The 20,984-nt window shown below is 38.3% G+C and overlaps 1 protein-coding gene across 3 annotated transcripts in view; it reads left to right on the forward strand.

Annotated features, from left to right (window-relative positions):
• Positions 1-20,984, forward strand: part of nrxn2b (neurexin 2b) — a 659,496-nt gene that overhangs the window by 596,987 nt on the left and 41,525 nt on the right. For all 3 annotated transcript variants that reach the window (XM_047152219.2, XM_017461810.3, XM_053677578.1), the window contains one exon: positions 13,187-13,358. In XM_047152219.2, coding sequence (XP_047008175.1) covers positions 13,187-13,358 — 172 coding nt within the window. The remainder of the gene's footprint in view (positions 1-13,186; positions 13,359-20,984) is intronic.

The raw sequence follows: 20,984 nt of genomic DNA on the forward strand, positions 1-20,984 counted from the left end.
GACATAAATGTATGCGCTTTCATAATGGCGTGTAAAAATGTAAGGATATTTACAACTGAGTAAAAGTTTGCCATCCATCTACCATTTAATTTTTAATATTTAATTTCGATACACTTTAAGTCAGGGCATTTGGAGGACCTTTTTTGCTGAGTAAGCCACTATTTTCTCTCAAAAGCTTATCATTATGGTAATGTTGATACTAAATGCCTTGTATGTGGCTCAATTCATTCCACATCTGCAGTCAGAATAAAGTGATAGGGATTCATGAAATTCCTCACGTGTGAACTTAATTACTGAAAACCAGAAGACAAAATAGATTCATGTTAAACATGAAAGCGGCTCTTCTTGCACCTCTTCTTTCTTATCGTTTCATTCTCCTTGTTCGCAAAAATCCATCACCGTGATTTCCCAACACACATACAGATATGAGAAGACTGGCAAGGGAGGCAAGATCGTTATAACAAATCATTCTAAGAAGAAAAACTCTTTGAAAAATGTCAGTGAACGGGGTCATATATGCATGTTTAATTTAGCTCAGCAGTCTGGGAGGAATGGAAGTACTGCAATATTCACTGCAGTAGGAAAGGGAACTCAATCATCTGTAATGGACTTGACCTTTTTGACAAAAATCTCCCAAATCCTAGACAGAGAATGTGAGAGTTTAGTGTTTATTTGACCAGTAAGTTCTAGATATCGACCAGGTACAGGTTCAAAACACTGGCTATTTATGCCTGGTTAAAAAAAAAAAAGATGGTAGGAACCTGATTCTTATATACAAATGAACAAATCAAATCAATTTCAAGAATAAACTCATAATACTGTGTTTCAATAATAAAATCCTAATATTTAGAGAATATATATATATATATATATATATATATATATATATATATATATATATATATATATATATATATATATATATATAATCATCAGAAAGAAATTGCTATATATTGATAATAAAGTCATAATACTATGACAGAATGGTACTTACATATCAGAGCAACGTTCGTGTGTTAAAATGAGGGACGTTGTCATGATCTCATAATTTTATGACTTTTTCTCCTCAGTATAGTATGACTTGTTTCTCAAACTATTATGAATGACAGTCACAAAGCACTCACACTGGAGACTCCTTCCATAAATGTTAAGTAAACATCCCCAAAACACTCAACACAGTACGTAACCAAGGAGTATACTGTATATTGTTAACCTGTTTATTATTAATCTTAGATTATGTGGCGCATCCACCAATTCCTGTGAACGATAGATTCAGATTCAAGAATTCTGTAATACTGTGATATAACACATGACAAGAAAGTAAGTATCCATCCATCCATCTATCCATCCATCCATCCATCCATTTTCTATACCATTTATCCTACTGGGTCGTGGGGAACCTGGAGCCTCCCCCGGGGAGCATCAAGGCGGAGTACACCCTGGACAGGGTGCAATCCATCACAGGGCACAATCACACATCTATTCATACACTACGGACACTTTTGACATGGCAGTCAGCCTACCATGCATGTTTTCGGACTGGGGGAGGAAACCAGAGTACCCGGAGGAAACCCCCACAACACGGGGAGAACATGCAAACTCCACACACACACGGGGAATCGAACCCCCGACACTGGAGGTGTGAGGTGATCATGCTAGCCACTGTGCGCCCCCAAGATAGTACGTCATTTACAATACTGCCTAACATATCGTTTATGTTATTTAACCTCTACATAGAGTCCCTTTAAAAACACGTGCCTATATCCTTCCTTTACAATGGTTTCAATAATTAGACTCTAATTAGAGTCTCCCACACTCGCTTCAGGCATCATGAGCTTTAATTAACAGAGAGGTGATCACAGTGCGGCACATCACTTTCCCAACCCACATGCCAATGGGACCGAGGGATTGAGAAGTGAGAGGTAGAAAGAGAATGGAGAGAAAGGCAGAGAAAGTGAGACAGATGGAGAAGAGGAGGTCGAGCAGCAGAAGAATGAAAGGTGGGACATTGTGCGTTACAGGTACTACAGCTATCCGTAGAGCTTTAGGTTAATGAAAAACAAACCCTTTATCTGATTTTTTTCTGGAACGTGTGTGATGTCAGAAGACAATGAAACTCCCGGGCAGATACAGATTCAAAACCGTTTACACCAGCACGCTTGCGAGCAAATGACAGATGACCTTTTATTTACTCACCATGAGGCACGATTGAAAAAGCACCATTTCTCAGTCGTATGCAGATTAGTTATGACACTGCAAAGGAACAAATCGAAATAAGTGGCTCCAGTAAATTCCTCGGACCATTTAATAATACATAAATATGATTCATTCGATTCTGCAGACAATATGGTGAAATATATGTTATTGCTTTAAACACATGTTTCTGTGGTGTAACATCTGAAATCAGATCAAACCTGTCTCAGTGAGAAACAAAAAACTCTATTACCTTCACAGCTGTATTTTTCCACAGAGGGAAGGAGGGAGGAAGGGAGGGAGAGAGAGAGAGAAGTGAAGACATAGAGAGAAAATGTTTGTTTTTATTTCTCTGACAAGAGTAGAATTGAGAGTGGAGAAAATAAAATGGAGCATGGAGAGAGAGAGTGAGTGAGAGAGAGAGCAGGAACACTTGCTCTTTCTGAAGGTCAGACACAGACACTGTGGTGATCAGCATTCCTCTCTCACACTCAGTCTATTCCATTTCAAACACACACACACACTTTCTCACACATTTCCTCTCCATGGTACACTCAGGGAAGACTCATGCAGAAGAACTACAAACACAACAGATGATGTGACAAATATTAGGAATGGGCATGAGTACTCAAGTGACAGCAACAATCATTCATGACAACACACTGAATTAATAACTTAATTGTGGGGAAAAAAACAACTAATTATCATTATTACTTTTTCTAGCTTTATTAAATCCAATTTATTTGAATTGACATCTGTTACCAAATAACAAAACATAAATCCTTCCCGAAATTGTTTTTTTGTTGTTGTTGTTGTTTTGTTAACTTTTTTTCATTCCAAAACACTGCACTCTTATCCATTACATTTGTCATATTCTAAAAGAATTGCACTGTCATTAAATACAGTGGCCTTGTAAAAAAAAAATAAATAAATAAAATAAATAAAAGAACTCCACTCTGGTTATACAGCGTTGTCCAAAAGAAGTGGAGTGCTTACAGTGGGATTGCCCAAAACAAATGTGTTCTCATTGGTTACACTGGTCTTATCCAAAAGAACTGTGCTCTGATTGGTTACATTTATGCATTTAGCAGAAGCTTTTACACAAAGCGACTTGCAAATGAGGAAATGCAAGCAAAGTGATATATGAAGCAGAGAACAATACAAGTAGTGCTACCATACAAGAGCTTTAATTGAGTGTTAGAGGAGCAAAAACCAGTAGAAGTGCAGATAATAAAAAAATAAATAAAAAATAAAAATAAAAAAATAGTGGGGAAACCTTAGGGGCTAAAGTGAGGTTACAGAGGTATTGTCCAAAATAACTGAGCTCTGATTGGTTACAGCGGTATTGTCTAAAAGAACTGAGCTCTGATTGGTTACAGCGGTATTGTCTAAAAGAACTGAGCTCTGATTGGTTACAGCGGTATGTCTAAAAGAACTGAGCTCTGATTGGTTACAGCGGTATTGTCTAAAAGAACTGAGCTCTGATTGGTTACAGCGGTATTGTCTAAAAGAACTGAGCTCTGATTGGTTACAGCGGTATGTCTAAAAGAACTGAGCTCTGATTGGTTACAGTGGTAATGTCCAAAAGAACTTGAGCTCTGATTGGTTACAGTGGTATTGTCTAAATGTATTGAGCCCTAATTGGTTACAGTGGTATTGTCCAAAAACAGTGCTCTGATTGGTTACAGTGGTATTGTCCAAAAGAACTGAGCTCTGATTGTTTACAGTGGTATTGTCCAAAACAAATGTGTTCTCATTAGTTACTTTTGCCATTTTCCAAAAGAACTGCATTCTGATTGGTTTACAGTTGTATTCTCCAAAAAGAACTGCACTCTTTTTCATTACAACGGTCTACAGAGAGTGCACAGATTTCACACCGTCACTTCAGAAATAAACAGCACACAGTGATGTGGAAACGAAATGGAGCGAATTATCAGGTCACATTTAAACACATGTTGAGCAAATGCAAATATGACAAGCAGAGTAGAATAACTATTACACGCAATCCAAGCAGAGCTAAGAAGGAGAAGGAAAAAAAAAATATGACACCAAATGAGTAATGGCCCAGTGCTGGCACACACTTAACACTTCATCTGGCCCACATACTGCTGAGAAATGACGACGATTAACTCATCCAAAATCTCACTCCCAGAACACACCTACAACTCCACCTTGATAAGTGTATGCATACGAGGTGCAAATTGAAACGCCACACAAGTCTTAGCTGTCCAGATTCTAAACGGTAACAAAATTTGCTACACAATACATTTGCAGTTGTCATGACCTGCCCTCACGTGCCTAAACCAAACTGTATTTAGCACAGACTTCACCCGAAATTACAGCTTTTACCTCTGACTGTCACAAAGCCCTGATACTGGAGACTCCTTCCGAAAATACATATAAAAATCTCACAGAAATCTTCATTATATTAACAATTAAAACCATCAACGCATAAAATCCATGTAAAATCTATTTACTGTATACCATGTCAAGACTTTAGTGTGTAATAAGTGTAAGTGGTTACTATGGAAACAATATAACGTAATAGAACGAAGGCATTAATATGCAGGAGGAACAACTGTCAGAGATGCAGTCGTAGAAAGTTAATCCGCACGTTCCTAACAACTGACTGCGCTGTCGTATAAATACAGAATAATTCAGTAATTCCTGTTTGCGATTTGCACTGCACTCACTGGACTGGTCTCAGTCCCTCACGATTCAGAGTGAGTTGGCCGCTAGCATCAAGGCAGCCCTATGCAAATGAAAGAACTAAAAATAAATGCGAGAAGGCATTGCATATGGGAACAGAGCAACCAAAAGGAGAGCGTATGAAAAAAACGGCAGGAAGGAATTGCTAAGCGAGATGGATAGGCAGCCATATGCTGAGTAGGATGTCATGGATCGATGTGTGGCACTCTTCCTGAGTTACTAACATCCTCTCCTTCCATCTCTCCTTTGCTCCATATTGCCCTTCCTGAGCCAACTGGTTAGAAAGCAATAGGTCAAAAAAAGACAAATGACCTTGTTCAGCATAAGATGTGGAGCGAATGGGAGATGCCATGCAAGAAATAGAGCAGCCATCCTTTCATCCATTTATCCATCCATCCATCTCTCCGTATACACCCTGCCCAGTGCTTGAAGTGGAATATAATAAGTACTGGTACACTCCATGCTAGTGTGCATGTTACTGTTTTTAACAAAGCGTGTGTGTGTGTGAGACGCTGGTGAGAATCTGAAGGACATCCTGACTTTCTGTCCACCTCATTAATTCTGTCTTTCTCTCTTTCTGTCACTTTCCCCAGGTCTCCCTTTCTTCACCTTTCCGTTTCCGTCTCACACTTTCTCTACCTGTTTGTTTCACGTACAAAAAAAAAAAAAGCAATTAAATGCGAATTGCATCTTTATGCTTTGTGAAATGAAATAATGGTCTATGCATTTTTCATTTGACGGGAACGATATGAATGTTGATGTTTCTTAATTGGTTTCTGTGAAGAGAGCAAATAACAGTGCTTTAATTTAATGCCGGTTGTCAATAAGACTGAAATCTCCAAAAGTAATTACTAAAGAACTGCATCAAACATCCATATTTATGGACGTATTCTCACTTAATTAGTACAGTTTGCCTTGTAAAATTGTGTGTGTTGGGATTCTGAGCATGCTCGGTGTGACTCACTGGTACAAACACCCAAACACAGCATATTTAGAGGGTGGGTTAGGGGTTGGTTATAGAGGAAAAGATCACAGAGAGAGGAAGAGAAGGAGCAGAGGGGAATGGACAGATGTGAGAAAGGGAGAGAAAAGGGAGGCGAAGAGGGAGAGATAAAGCGCTATTAGGATGAGACGATGGTTAGAAGTTTGCCAAGGTGACTGCCGAAGATTACTACTGCTCCATATAAATAAGGTCCACACACACACACACACACACACACACACACACACCTCACCGACACCTGGCTTATCTTCAAGTAGGTGCTACAGGCTCTGTTATCCATACCGAGTGTGTATATGTGTGTGTGTATGTGTGTAAAAGCATCTGATATGGAGGGCATGGCATCCCAGCAGTGCCTCCAGTGAAACCAGTTGAGCAATACAAGTATACAAGGATATAATGAATCATAAGGCTTTGTTATGAATGTAGATGAAACTTTCGTGATGGCATTTAGCAAACTCTCTCCTTCTCTTAGATCTCTTCAACAAGCATCAGGCCTCTGCCTGTATGTAATGATTTAATGCATGTTGACTTAACACAACAAACCCTTCAAATTTAATTGAGTATTTAAATGAGGCACAGCGAACGTCTTCATATCATCAAAGGAGCCTACCTAAAGGCCTTTTTGCATCATCAAGCCAACTTTCTTATTTACTCTTTTAACGCTTCTCAGTCTAATGGACTAACACTTCTTCTTTTTTTTTCCTACATTTATGCATACACACACACACACACATCCCATCTGTAAAATATAGCCACCTACTCAGTGGTTTTCTGAAAGTTAAGCCAAAAAATTAATTGAAATAACAAAGTCGTAAAACACCTAGGGGCTTACTGTTATAGGAAAATAATCATCGATGGGATGGTGTGATGTAGGGCAGGGTGGCTTAGTAGTCAGCACTACTACTGCCTCAGTGTTTGCCTACTACTCCTACTACTACCTCTGTGTAGCTTCCATGTTCTCCCTATCTCCTCAGGGTATTCCGGTTTCCTCTCCCAGTCCAAAGACATGCATTGTAGGCTGACTGGCATGTCAAAAGTGTCCATAGTGTATGAATAGATGTGTGATTGTGCCCTGTGATGGATTGGCACCCTGTCCAGGGTGGACCCCGCCTTGTGCCTGATGCTCCCCGGGACAGGCTCCAGGTTCCCCATGACCCAGTAGGATAAGCGGTATAGAAAATGGATGGGTGGATGGATAGACATAAAGAATTACAGGCAGAACTTCACTCCAAGCTGTTGTTATAGAAAATTAATCAACACCTTCTGACCAATCAAATTCAAGACTTCAACAGTGTTGTGGTATATCTTAATAGTATGAACATTTTATCAAGCGGATAAGAGAACTGAACATTCTCTTAAAGAGAGTAAAAGTAGTAGAATATGACTTTGATTCAGAACACCTAAGATTTTTTCCATATACAGTATCAAGGGCCCCACGGTGGACGTTTTTGTTCCAGGAACACTTTCAAGTTGTGTTTTAATGCGTCTCTCAGTTGTCCAGGAAATGCCTCATTGGACAGAATGAATGAATAAATAACTTCCTGTGTGCTTCTGAGTTTGTCTTGGTCATGCCCCATTAAACACATTTTGCTTAACGTCAATGCCTCATTACCACTCACTGGGCAAATTGTAGGTTTTCACTTGAATAACAGAATATTTATAACTAATCCTTTTTTGTTGTTGTTACTTGAATGTGCAAAATCCTGTAGCTTTCCAAATCTGCGGACGATGTGTGATTATTGGAGAGTTTCCTAAATAACAAGACCAGTAACACTGGTTTATTTGCCTTTTCAGTTATTTCACCTAAACATTGTAAAGATATTTGAATATTGCTGTTTGATGAAGAATGTTGGTGTGCTGGTGAATGTTGGTGTGTGTTGGAGAAGGCTAGTCTGTTTTATGTTGAATATTGATACGTGTTGGGTGAATATCAACGTTGGATTGTGGATTTTGTTTGTTAACAGTAAACATCAGTAGGTGGGTGAAGAATGTTCGTGTTTGTTGGAAGAAGTTGGTGATGGTGAATGCTGGTGTTTAAAAAAAGAAATGCCAGTGTTTGGTAATGTATGTTAGTGCTTGATGAGTGAACACTGATGTTTGATGTTGAATGTGGTTTGATGGAGAATGGAAGTGTTTGAAAGGTATTAGGTTTTTGATGGTAATAGTTCATTTATGAATAATGTTGGTAATAAATGTTGTTTGTTGGTAAAGGTTTATGTTTGGTGGAGGAATCTGGTGAACATTGATAACTGTTGGTGTTTAATGGATGAAAATCGGTGTTTGTTGACAGTGAATATGGCTAGTGGGATCATTTAACACTGCAGTGTTGTATGATGGAGAATGATGGTTTTTGGCGGTGAATGCTGGTGTTTGGTGGTTAATATTTGTATTTGTTGGAGAATTTCAGTGTTTGATGCGTGAACATTGGTGTTTGATGGTGAATGTGGTTTGAGAGAGATTGATGGTGTTTGATAGTAAAAGTTGGTTGATGGAAAATATTGTTGGTAAATGTTTGTGCTTGTTGGAGCAGGTTGGTATTTTCATGGTGAATGTTGATTGAAGTATTGGTGTATAATGGGTGAATATCAGCTGATTGGTCAAATTAATTGGTAATATTGGTGTTTGGAGGTTGTTAGATGGAGAATGGTTGTGTTTGTAGGTAAATATTGATGTTTGATTGTAAAGGTTCGTGTTAGTTGGCAGAATTTGGTATTTTTATGGTGAATGTTCATAAGTATTGGTATTTGATTGGTGGTGATGGATGGTGCATGCTATGAATTGACAGTGAATATGGCTAGTGGAATGAAATATTGGTGTTTACTGCAGAATGTTATTTATTGATGGTAGCTGATGGTTTGTATATGGGAAATACCGGCAATTGATTGGTAATATTAATGTTTGAGTGTCGTTAGATAGAGAATGATGGTATTTGTAGGTAAATATTTGTGTTTGATGGTAAAAGTTGGTGTTAAATGTTACTGTTTGTTGGTAAATGGCAGTGTTTATTGGAGGCATTTGGTATTTTTCTGGTGATTGTGTTTGTTGAATTCATTTGGCTGGGACGCTGAGGGTTAAAGTTAGTGTTTGTTGAAGAAAATTGGTGATATGATGGTAAATAATGGTGTTTAAAGTGGGGATACCAGAGATTGATGGTGAATATTAGTGTTTGATCATGTTTAAATGTTAATTGATGTAGAATGATGATACCTGATGGTGAATATTAGTAGTTCAGTGAACAGTGGTGTTCCATGGTGAATATTGGTGTATGCTGGAGGATTTCTTAGTTTAAAAAAAAAAAGAAGAAAAGAAAAGAAAAAAGAAATGTAGGGGCTTGGTGTTGAATGTGCGTTTGCTAGAAATTGTTGTTGTTTGATGATGAATAATTGTCTTTGACAGTGAATGTCGGTGTTTAAAGGTGAATTGATGTGTGTGATGAGCCTCAAATGATATTGAGTGTTTTCAGTCATCACTGGATATTATATAAATGTAATGCTAAAGCTTTGTATGTAATGTGTCTCATGAACAAACCATACACATTAGCAAGTATGCCAAATAATCACTCATTCATAAACCAACATTTATCCAATCCAGTTATCTATCAAGTGTACAAACATGCTGTAATTAAATTTTTCATCATTTGTGGACTTTCATAGATTTAAATCAGTCAATCCCTGTGTAAATGAATCAGTCCATTTAACAAATGTTAATTAGTACATGTGATAAATTACTTTGTTGCATTGTTAACTTTACTTACACTTAGCTTCAATCAAAGCTAAGTGTAATGTTAATTAAATCAGTGAATTAAATGCGTTACCAATCTGGTAAACTGTCTTGTTCCAACACAATAGCAGTGCTTTTAAAAACGAACTTAAGGTCAGTTGGGGTTGATTCGAGGGTAAACAGGCATTAAAATGTCATGGTTGGGGAAGTAAGACCAGATTTAAAACCCTGTAACTCGGAGACAAGGAATTAATGTTACAGAACACAAACGAGAATTATGTAAATCTCTTTCTCTTCTCTCTCATACGTTCTTTATTTCGCCCTCTTATTTCCTTCCTCTCTTTCCCTGTCTCATACATTCACTATCATTCTCTCTTCCACTTTATCCTATAGATAGTTTTCCTTGCAGCGTGGGATTAACTCTTAGGGGAGAAGCAGACATAATGAGCCAGACTTGCTGTGTGCTTCCAGGAGAATAAGAGCTGTGCTTTCCTGCCGTATGTATGTGTACAGCACAACAAACCCATGTATTCTTACCCAATAAAGCTTTCTGAGCTTCTAGATAAGACAGCCATACTTCTACTGCTGGAAAACAGCTCAGCTTTACTGCTAGATCATAACTGGTTGCAGTTTGTCTCTGACAAACATTACATCACTCCTTATCTAATGTTTTTACATGCATCTGTATGTAGCAGAATTTATATTTATCTGGGTAATATTACTGACACTTTTCTGGAATAAAGAGTTAACTGTACTGGAATATCTCCTTTTAACCAACGTGTAGGAGGATAATATGCATAAAATACCCTGTGATTAGGTTCATCACTAATTTTCCAGCAACCTCTGCTTCCATTTGCTCAATTAAATAACTTTTTAATCGCTTTAGCCACTTTTTCATTCCCTTAGAATTATTTCATGAATAGTGATGAACTGCCTAAAGGCCATACTTTAACTATAAAAAGTAATGTCTTGATGTGTCATGGTTTATGAATATAACTCATTTCATAAAATGACCAAGTTATATCAATAAGAGATGGAGGTAGACTGGAAACTATGCATTTTTGATGTATAGGTGTATTACAAAATCCTTAGCGCTGTCTGTTGTCTTATTGTGCTATGAGGAAGTGAACGTTTATTTTCACATCAAAATCATCATTATACGTTAGTACCTATCTATCTATCTATCTATCTATCTATCTATCTATCTATCTATTATCTCTCCCTGTCTCTCCCTATCTATCTCTCTCTCTCTGTATGTCTGTCTCTCATTCTCTCGATCTGTCTGTCTGTCTGCCTTTCAATCTCTCGCTGTCTATCTATCTATCTATCTATCTATCTATCTGTCTATCTATCTATCTATCTATCTATCTATCTATCTATCTGTCTGTCTGTATTTCTGTCTCTATCTCCCTTTCTCTCTCTCTCTCTCTCTCTCTCTCTCTCTCTCTCTCTCTCTCTCTCTCTCTAGCACCTTCTATCTGTCTGTCTGTTTCTCTGTCTCTCTCCCCTCTTTCTCCCTTGATCGTTCTGTCTCTCTCTCTGCAACTCTGTAAATGACTTTGACCTTTGCTGACAGAAAGGGCAGAAGCACAGTGAGAAGGAGTGAGTGAATGGAGGAGTGAGAGGGGAAGGATAAGATAGAGGGATTGGAGGGAGGGGGAGAAGGAGAAAATGAGAGTGAGTAGGAGACACTATAATGAAGTGTAAGCAGTAGGTGGCTGTCAACACTAATAGATATAAAAAGAGCCGGGCTTCAGTCTACTGAGAAATATTCCTTACTGTTGAGTGATTTAAACAGTTTTCAGGAGAATATTAAGAAGCTTGTGTAAGTCACTGCTTTACCTGCAAGTTTTTTTTTTACTCCAGTGGTTTGTTTGCTTTAAATTTCAGTAATCAGTACAGCAATACATACCACTCAGGTTAGTTATATTTCTACATCAATATACAGAAATGTAGATCCAATGAACAGACACACGAGAGTGGCATGGAAAACCTCCCAGAGACACCTAGAGAGAAGTGAGAGAGTAAATGAGAGAGGAGGGGAAGGAATAAAGAGGGAAAGAAAGGGGAGAGGCAATTATGATGGTGATGGAAATTAAGAGAGAGAGAGATAGAGAGAGAGAGAGAGAGAGAGAGAGAGAGAGAGAGAGAGAGAGAGAGAGAGAGAGAGAGGTGGCAAAGAATGGGGTAGAGGGAAATAAATTAAAAATGATAAAGAAAGGGATGTAGAGATGAGAGTGAGATAGAAAGAGGATTGTAAAATTAAGGAAAAAGGAGATTGACCAAAATGGAGAGAAGTGGAGAGAGAGAGAGAGAGAGAGAGAGAGAGAGAGAGAGAGAGAGAGAGAGAGAGAGAGAGAGAGAGATGGGGATGAAGAGATTAACTGAAATGGGGGGGAATGAAGTGAGAGAAAAAGATAGAAATGAGAGGGATAGAAAAAGAGAGATTGACAGAAATGGATATAGACAGCGAGAGAGAGAGAGAGGGGGAGAGAAATAGAAAGGAGAGAGAGAGCGAGACAGAAAGAAGGCTAGAAAAAGAGATGGACATAAATGGAGAGAGAGCGAGCGCGTGAGAGAGAAATAGGAATGAGAGAGTGACAGAAAGAGAGATAGAAGAAGAGAGATTGACAGAAATGGAGAGAAGTGGAGAGGGAGAGAGATGGGGGAATGAGGAGATTAACAGAAATGTAGAGAAATGGAGGGAGAGAAAAAGATAGAAATGAGAGGGATAGAAAAAGAGAGATTGACAGAAATATATATATATATATATATATATATATATATATATATATATATATATATATATAGAGAGAGAGAGAGAGAGAGAGAGAGAGAGAGAGAGAGAGAAATAGAAAGGAGAGAGAGAGAGAGACAGAAAGAAGGGTAGAAAAAGAGAGATTGACAAATGGATATAGAGGCCAAGAGAGAGAGAGAAATAGAAATGAGAGAGAGCCAGAAAGAGGGATAGAAGAAGAGAGATTGACAGAAATGGAGAGAAGTGGAGAGGGAGAGAGATGGGGGGATGAGGAGATTAACAGAAATGTAGAGAAATGGAGGGAGAGAAGAAGATAGAAATGAGAGGGATAGAAAAAGAGAGACCGACAGAAATGGATATAGAGAGCGAGAGAGAGAGAAATAGAAATGAGAGAGACAGAAAGAGGGATAGAAAAAGAGAGATTGACAGAAATGGAGAGAGAGAAATAGAAATGAGAGAAATGCAGAGAGAGAGGGAAAATGAAGAGATTAACAGAAATGGAGAGAGAGAGAAAGATAAAAATGAGAGAGAGAGAGAGAAGGAAAGAAACTGAAAGAAAGGATGAGTTATAGAAATGGAAAGAGAAACGAAAAGGAGGGATGAAACGAAGAGAATGGCAGAAATAGAAAGTGGAATTGAGAGAAAGACAAAAGAGGGAGAGAAATCGACACATCATTACTGTCCACAATATACAACAATCATCCAAAGGCGACACAGACTTTTGCACTCGATTTTATATCCATCTATACTATAAAGGTAATTTAAACTGGATTTGTCCCTCTCTCTCTCTCTCCGTGACTCAGGAGCGGGGGAAGATCGGCGTCATCTTCAACGTGGGAACGGACGACATCGCGATCGAGGAGAACGGAGTGGTGGTGAGCGATGGCAAATATCACGTGGTCCGCTTTACTAGAAGCGGCGGCAACGCAACACTGCAGGTGGACAACCAGCCCGTCATCGAGCGCTTCCCATCAGGTAGGGGGCGCACACACTTTTATACGATCGGGTTAGGCAATGTAACAGGAAATTTCATGAACAAACGGTGCAGAAATTCACGATTGTTTAAGGCAAAAACACTAGAAGTTGTATCGGACATTTGAGTTTGGACAGAATTTTTTGGAAAAAATGTTTATTTCACTGATTTTAATCCACTTGCATTTAACATCAAACTTTGAATAAGGCTTTAAGCTCCGCCCACTTGACACAATCACGTCATGTCATATATCCCTGTAAAGCTTGTCTCCTCATACATATGATAATCTGTGTATCAAGATGATAGACATCTCCATTTCCTTCACAAGCCATATAAACACCACTTACTCGAGAGGAAACACATTAAACCGCATTGTATTTTACCATTATTTTCCCTCTATATTCAGTTTTTTCGATGACCTTCACTAGATACGCTTGACACGTTGGTTCCTATCCATATTTAACCGTATTATAGAGGAATTCCCCACAATATGCTGATCATTAGATTTATTTTAGATGTCAGACCGGAAAAAAAATTACATGAACACGTTTTATATATATATATATATATATATATATATATATATATATATATATATATATATATATATATATATATGTATATATATATGTATATATATATATATATATATATAACATCACATGCTAATTTCTTGGATAAACAAAAAATGGGATGTTTTTTTTCTAACAAACGGATCTGTAAAATTATTCATCTTGAGTGTGTCATGACAGTGAAATAAACATTTTGATTCTAACTTCATCCAAAGAATTGAGATTTTTGTTTTGATTATGTATGCAAATTCATGCATGTTTATGTAAATGAACCACCATTTGCATGAATAAATGTAACAAAGAGCTGGACTGATTGGTTGTGAAATCTACATTTAAAAAAAAAAAAAAAAAAAAAAAACCTGTTCACTTCTAGTGTCTCGTCTTAAAAGCACAGAAAGAGAGAGAAGAAAAACTTTATACGCACTCACCAATCGCACGAATCGCAAGAACGGTTTTAAATGACAATTTCAAAGATCGCATCATTCTATTGATGTCACAGCTCCCCCCTCCCCCCTCCCCCTTCCCCCTCCCTCAATAATCAGTGATCATGTTCTCACTACAAGGGAATGATGCGATAAAGACAGATTTTAATCCATTGTTTCCCTTCCATACAGCATGATAATAGCGAGTTCTTCGTTTTCTGACTACTCATAGAGGCTAGATAAGAATCTAAAAGATGCAGTGACGAGGATACATGTGTCATGGAGGAAGCACATTAGCAGCTACCACGCTGCCGAGTGTTAGATAGTGGGCGTGAATTGGAAATGACTAACATTGCACACCGAAAGTATTAATAAACAAATAAGTAGTGTTGAACGCAGCCACGGGGGAGACTTTATATGCATGCAGAGTGTGTGTGTGAGTCAAGCTGTGATGGTATAAATCATCCATATAAGCACCTGCAAGGAAAACAATATGCACTCACCTAACACGCACATATACACGATTTCTTTTTTTTTTTCTTCTTTTTTATTCTTCTCTCTCTTTGTCCCTGTCTCTGTCTGAGGCAGTAGATATATATTCACCGTACTGCAGAAAAGGAAGATTTTTTCTGTCTTTTTTTTTTTTACCACGATCACACCAGGTCTTAATTGGAAATCTTTTGAACTGTAATAGGAATATAATGTTATGCTGCTGTTGATTGTTATTGAAATGAGTTTTCCATGTTACCACACCAAAACTGTGAAAATTGGAGTGTGTTTGCTTCTAAATGAGTTTCTTTGTTTTGTTTTTTTTTTTAAGTTTCTTTTTTTAATTTCACAAATTATATTATCTGGATAATGAAGGCGTCTAAGGAAGCTTAATAATAGAATCCGGTCTTGTATGTGTGTATGAGTGGGTGTACATTTTTAGCCCTTTGTGAGGACCAAAATTGTGTCCTCGAAATTATAGGATACTGCCGAGGTGCCAATATTTACAGTCTAGCCAAAGCCATGGGTTTTGAGTCTTTCCTACAGCAATATGGGAGACTACGGTCTATAAAAAAAATAAACAAATAAATAAAATAAGTAAATGACAGACTTAGTACTACTTTCACTTTCACTATATATATATATATATATATATATATATATATATATATATATATATATATATATATATATATATATATATATATATGTAGACTTTATATACTGTATAGTAGGTGATCTCTGGTCTGTAAAAAACTCATTAACTATATTGGTAATGTGGTGACACTACGTTTCTAGTTTTTTAGAGGTAAAATAATTTATTTTCCTCTCTGCCTGCTAGGGTTTTCCAGTTAATAGTGTTGCAATTTGTCTTCATAATCACAAGCTATTGTGATTCAGGAATCACAAGAATATACAGTACTTTAAACAAAGGACTGTGTAGATCAGGGGTATTCAGCTAAAATTGATCAAGCTACTGTAGAAACAAACATTCCTTGCATGCAAATGTCCCCATAGTTATAAATAAGAGAGTTTGAAGTGGTTATGCTTTGTTTCCACTTCAGACTAGCGATATGGACTCTAAACAGATGAGATACGTTATGCGGAGAGAGCACTTCACACCTCTTTGTTTGTTTGTCTTTAAACATTGTTTCCTTTGTTGACTTTAAACAAGCCGTGTTGTTGGGTTTGAGCTAAGGTCTCTTGCCTTATAGCTAATCTCTGATCGGATGAGCTGATGGCTGCTAAATAAGTTGCGTAAATGCAATTTTCCGGTGTGATTGGAAAAGACGATCTGCTCCAGAAGCTATGGTTCTTGTTTAGAAAACTCAAGTCACTGAACTATGCATAGTTTGTTTGTCGTGTGCTTGTCAGCACTGTTACAGGTTATTTTGCTGGGTCGATTTCAAATGAGCACTGATCATATTGGAGTTGGTTTTTAAATGTGAGCTGGTTTAGCTTGTGTTGATGTAGATTAGAACAGAATATTTGTATTTGAGAGAGAGAGAGAAAGGGAGAGAAAGAAAAAGTGACAGAGATAGGGCTGAGATCTTCCTTATCTCAGCCTGTCCACACTCATTCTCTCATTTTGTGTCTGGAAAAGGTCGAACCTTCCATCATCCATCATCGCTGAGCAGCCGACTTACACATCTCCACGGTAACAGTGCAAGTGTAATGGCAAGCACTGGCTGCTTGGGCTTTGTGATGTTAAACATGGCATTAGGAGAGAATTACGGATGAGGAGAACCTCAAGGCTGAGTTTACTCTTTTTATAGTACGCCCTCACCTCCGGATCTCCTGAGAGCTTTGATGTTTTTGTTGTTTTGTATTTTGACATCAATGAGAGTGCATTTGCATTGCAATCCTCCAAGCATTCCTGTGTGTGTGTGTTTGAGAGAGAGAAAGAGAGAGTTAGGGTGTTCAAGGGCGTGTATGTCTTCGGTTTGACTCTAGTCGGAGCAAAAGGTGATGGAATGGATTGAGATGAGTGTGTATTTTAATTGGAAAAACTGGATAAGGAGATGAGTATAAACATTAAACAGTATTACAATTAAGTGTACAGTGTATGTATGCTTCCAAGAAAGAAAAAAAAGGGGGGGGGGTTTCATTTTTTCTTTGGTTGGTTAACACTTTTACACAGAATAAACTTATTATACGAAACCTTTTGTGTTTTTAGTGTTCAGGCCATTCCAGATGACTCTTCAAAAGAGCCGGCACAAATGGGACCCTTAAGGATTCAAATTCTCTTAAACATTAAAAAGAAAAAGAAAACTACTTTACACTCTAGAATGACGTTGGTCAAAACTTGCTTGCTTCTTCCAGCAGGATAAGGCTTGAAAATATAGAGAATAAAGATGGAGAGTTCTTTCAAATGGGAATGATTAAACCCTGACCCAGTTAGAGGGGTAGAAATCACCCCAGGAATGGAGCAGATGGAGCACATCCAACATTTAACAACTGCCTGATGGAGTGCAAAGTGCCTCCTTATGCTTAGGCTCAGAAATGTAACTTAACTGCAGATTTTATTTTTGTTTATAAATCAATAGCGTTTTGTCATTCGGTAAATTATTTAGCATCAGGTTTTAGTTGGTTTGCAATAGAGGATATATGATGAATCCCGGTGTTGAATATCAAAACAGAAAAGACAAAACGCTTGCCAGACATCGGGGCTTTGGGTGAGTTTGTTGTATTGCTTTGTTTGTCCAGTGCATCCTCTTGGGTCTTTCTTCCCTCATAGAGTGTTTGTCTTTCTGTCCGAAACTAAGCTGAAATGGTTTGCTGTTTAGGTCACCTTAATAAACTGAGGCAGATGGTTCCCCAGGGACATGCACACTATTATTGCCTCTCTCTTTGCCTTTCACTCTCTATATCTGTCTCGTTCTCTGTCTGACTTTACATGCTTTTTTTTCCCGTTAGTCTAATCTCGCTAAAAATGCCACAGGCCTGACTGTCCTTTATGAATGTTTTCCAATAAATAGATTCATTTGTTTTTGTATACAGATGTGATTTTTTTTTTTTAATAAATAATAAAAAGATTTAATTATGGGCAAAAGTGGTGACACAGATTCAAATTCTCTACACAAACATTTAGATAAACTACTTTATACTCTAGACTGCAGGGGTGTCCAGTCTTATCCGCAAAGGGCCGGTGTGGGTGCAGGTTTTCATTCCAACCAAGCAGGAGCCACATCTGATTCCACCTGTTTAATTAGTTGATCTTAGCTTTCAATAAACTCAGGTGTGGCTCCTGCCTGGTTGGAATGAAAACCTGCACCCACACCGCACCTTTCCGGAAAAGATTGGACACCCCTGCTCTAGAATAAAAAACCTGGTGGCCTCTTCTAAGAGGTTAATGGGTGGACATCTTGGACATTGGGTGAATATTTCCACCCCAAAAACACATTCGAATGGTTGGGGAAACCCAAACTGAAATATTTCATCATGGCTATATTAATCTCAGTCATCTCAGTCTCAACCCTGTTGAAAACATGTAAAAACCTAATATTAAAGAGCTGAAAATGCTATGCATAAAGGAACAGGTCATCTACAAAGGAAACTTTATCAAATTTATTTTCAAACCAGTGTTTTACGAAAACATGAAGAAAAGTCCATGTTTAAATAAAACACTACAGTATATGTTAATACTTATTTTTCTACAAGTATGCACTCACTGAGAACTATATTAGGAACACGTCAACACCTACTCATTCATGCAATTATCTAATCAGCCGATTGCATGGCGTTAGTGCAACGTATAAAATCATGCCGATGTGGTCGAGCAGCTTCAGGTAATGCTCACAATAACCATCAGAATGGGGGGGAGAAACATGTGATCTCAGTGATTTTTTGATCGTGACATGATCGTTGGTGTCAGAAGGGTGGGTTTGAGTATTTCTCATGCATGACAGTCTCTAGGGTTTACTCAGAAGTGTGCAATAAAGAAAAAACATCCAGTGAGCGGTGGTTCTGTGGACACCTTGTTGATGAGCGAAGTCAACGGAGAAAGGCCAGACTGGTTCGAGCAGACAGAAAGGCTACAGTAACTCAAATATCTGCTCTGTACAATTGTGGTGAGCAGAAAAGCATCTCAACTGATCGAACTTTGAGGCGGATGGTTTACAATAGCAGAAGACCACGTCAGGTTTCACTTCCTTCAGCCAAGAACAGAAAGCTGAGACTGCCTGGGCACAGGCTCACCAAAACTCTACAGCTGAAGACTGGAAAAATGTAGCCTTGTCTGATGAATCTCGATTTCTGCTGAACCACACAGATGTTAGGATCAGAGTTTGGCACCAACACCATGACTCCATGGATCCAGTCTGCCTCCAGGCTGGTGGAGGTGGTGGAAGGTTTTCTTGGCACACTTTGGGCCCGTTAATATCAATCAATGATCACTTGAATGCCACAGTCTATTTGAGTATTGTTGCTGACCATGTGCATCCCTTCACAACCACAATTTACCATCTTCTAATGGTTACTTCCAGGATGAAGATATAATGGTTACTTCCAGTGCCTCACCATGCACCATGTCACTAAGCAAAAGTAATCTCAAACTAATTTCATGAACATAACAATGTGTTCAATGTTCTTCAGTGGCCTTCTCAGTGACCGGATCGGATTTTAATAGAACACCTTTGGGATGTGTTAGAACGGTGGATTCGCAGGATGAAAGTGCACCTGAAAAATCTGCAGGAATTGTGGGACACTGTCATGTCAACATGAAACAGAATCTCAAAGGAATGTTCAACGTCTTGTGGAATCCATGTCACGAAGCACTGAGGCTGTTTTGAGAGCAAAGGGAGGCTCTACCTTGTATTAATATAATGTTCCTAAGAAAGTGTGTGTTGGTGTGTGTTGGATATATGGATAGATATAACTAAGCCGGGTAGCATTGAGACGGTGAGGATGGATGAATATGGCTGGCAGTGTTTTGGTAATCAGCAGAAAGATCCATGGATTAATCTGGCCAGCAGAGTGCTGCTCACACACCACTGCTTTTAATTCACTACTTTATAATACTTACCGTCTCAGAAACCCATCAACACTGGAAAAGTCATAAAGAACAGTGTGAAGTTCAGCGAGTTAGAGAGATTCTGCTCTTACTCTCTATGGGAATGTGTGTTTAACATCATCTCTGAGACTGCTGCACAGTCTGTTATCTGAAATAGCGTGGCAAACAACTATAATACTCTATTTCACGCTGATCTCTGCACCTGTTTCCTCTCGGTATCCGAAAGAAATGCTGTGTGGCTTTTTTCCATGAGCTTAGCTTTTTCAATAAATGCTGATTTCTTCAGAACCATGGACAGCTACTGACCAGCGTATGCAAATGATTTCTGCTGAATTTGTGGTTATAGTATGTTAGGTCATTCTGAAGGACTCGGATTTTATTGGTTGTTTTGGGGTTTGTTGTTGTTGTTGTTGTTGTTGTTTAGAGCATCTGGTCAAGACTAGAGGTGCACATCAGGACTGGGATTCTTTGGGATGCAACGTAAAAGTTGTTTTTACTTTGGAGTGGGCCAGTCCAATGGTTGAATATGAAGCTCATGGGACAAACAAAAACCCATTTCATTTACAGCATTCATTCAATCATTCATTCTTTCATACTTAGTAACTGTCTAGTCAGGGTTGTGGTGGTTTAAATTTGGTCACTAGTTTGTTTATATTGTGGAAAATCGAACCAACTAAATTAGTTACACAATATCAGAGGCAGATACAAAAAATACTCCACAAGCAATTAAAAACAGCCCAGGGGACATCTCTAGTTAACAATAGGCCTTCCTGTTTAGGCCACACCCACTTCAGGATTAAATCTGAATATACACTATATGGCCAAAATTATATCCTGTACATCCTAAAGATGTTCACTGGGGTTGAGTCAGGGCTCTGTGCAGGCCACTTGAGATTCCAGTCCAATCTTGGCAAACCATATCTTCACGGAGCTCGCTTCGTACACAGAGGCATTGCCCTGCTGGAACATGTTTAGACCACTCAGTGAAGGTAAATCTTAATGTTACAGCATACTCTACAAAGACATTCCTCCATTTTTGTGTGGCGCCAGTTTGAGTAGGGCCCACACATGGGTGTAATGGTCAGACTTCCACATACTTTTGGCCATATAGTATAGATTCATGTCATTGCATAT

Source organism: Ictalurus punctatus, chromosome 29, assembly GCF_001660625.3.
Source record: "Ictalurus punctatus breed USDA103 chromosome 29, Coco_2.0, whole genome shotgun sequence".
Lineage (NCBI taxonomy): Eukaryota > Metazoa > Chordata > Actinopteri > Siluriformes > Ictaluridae > Ictalurus > Ictalurus punctatus.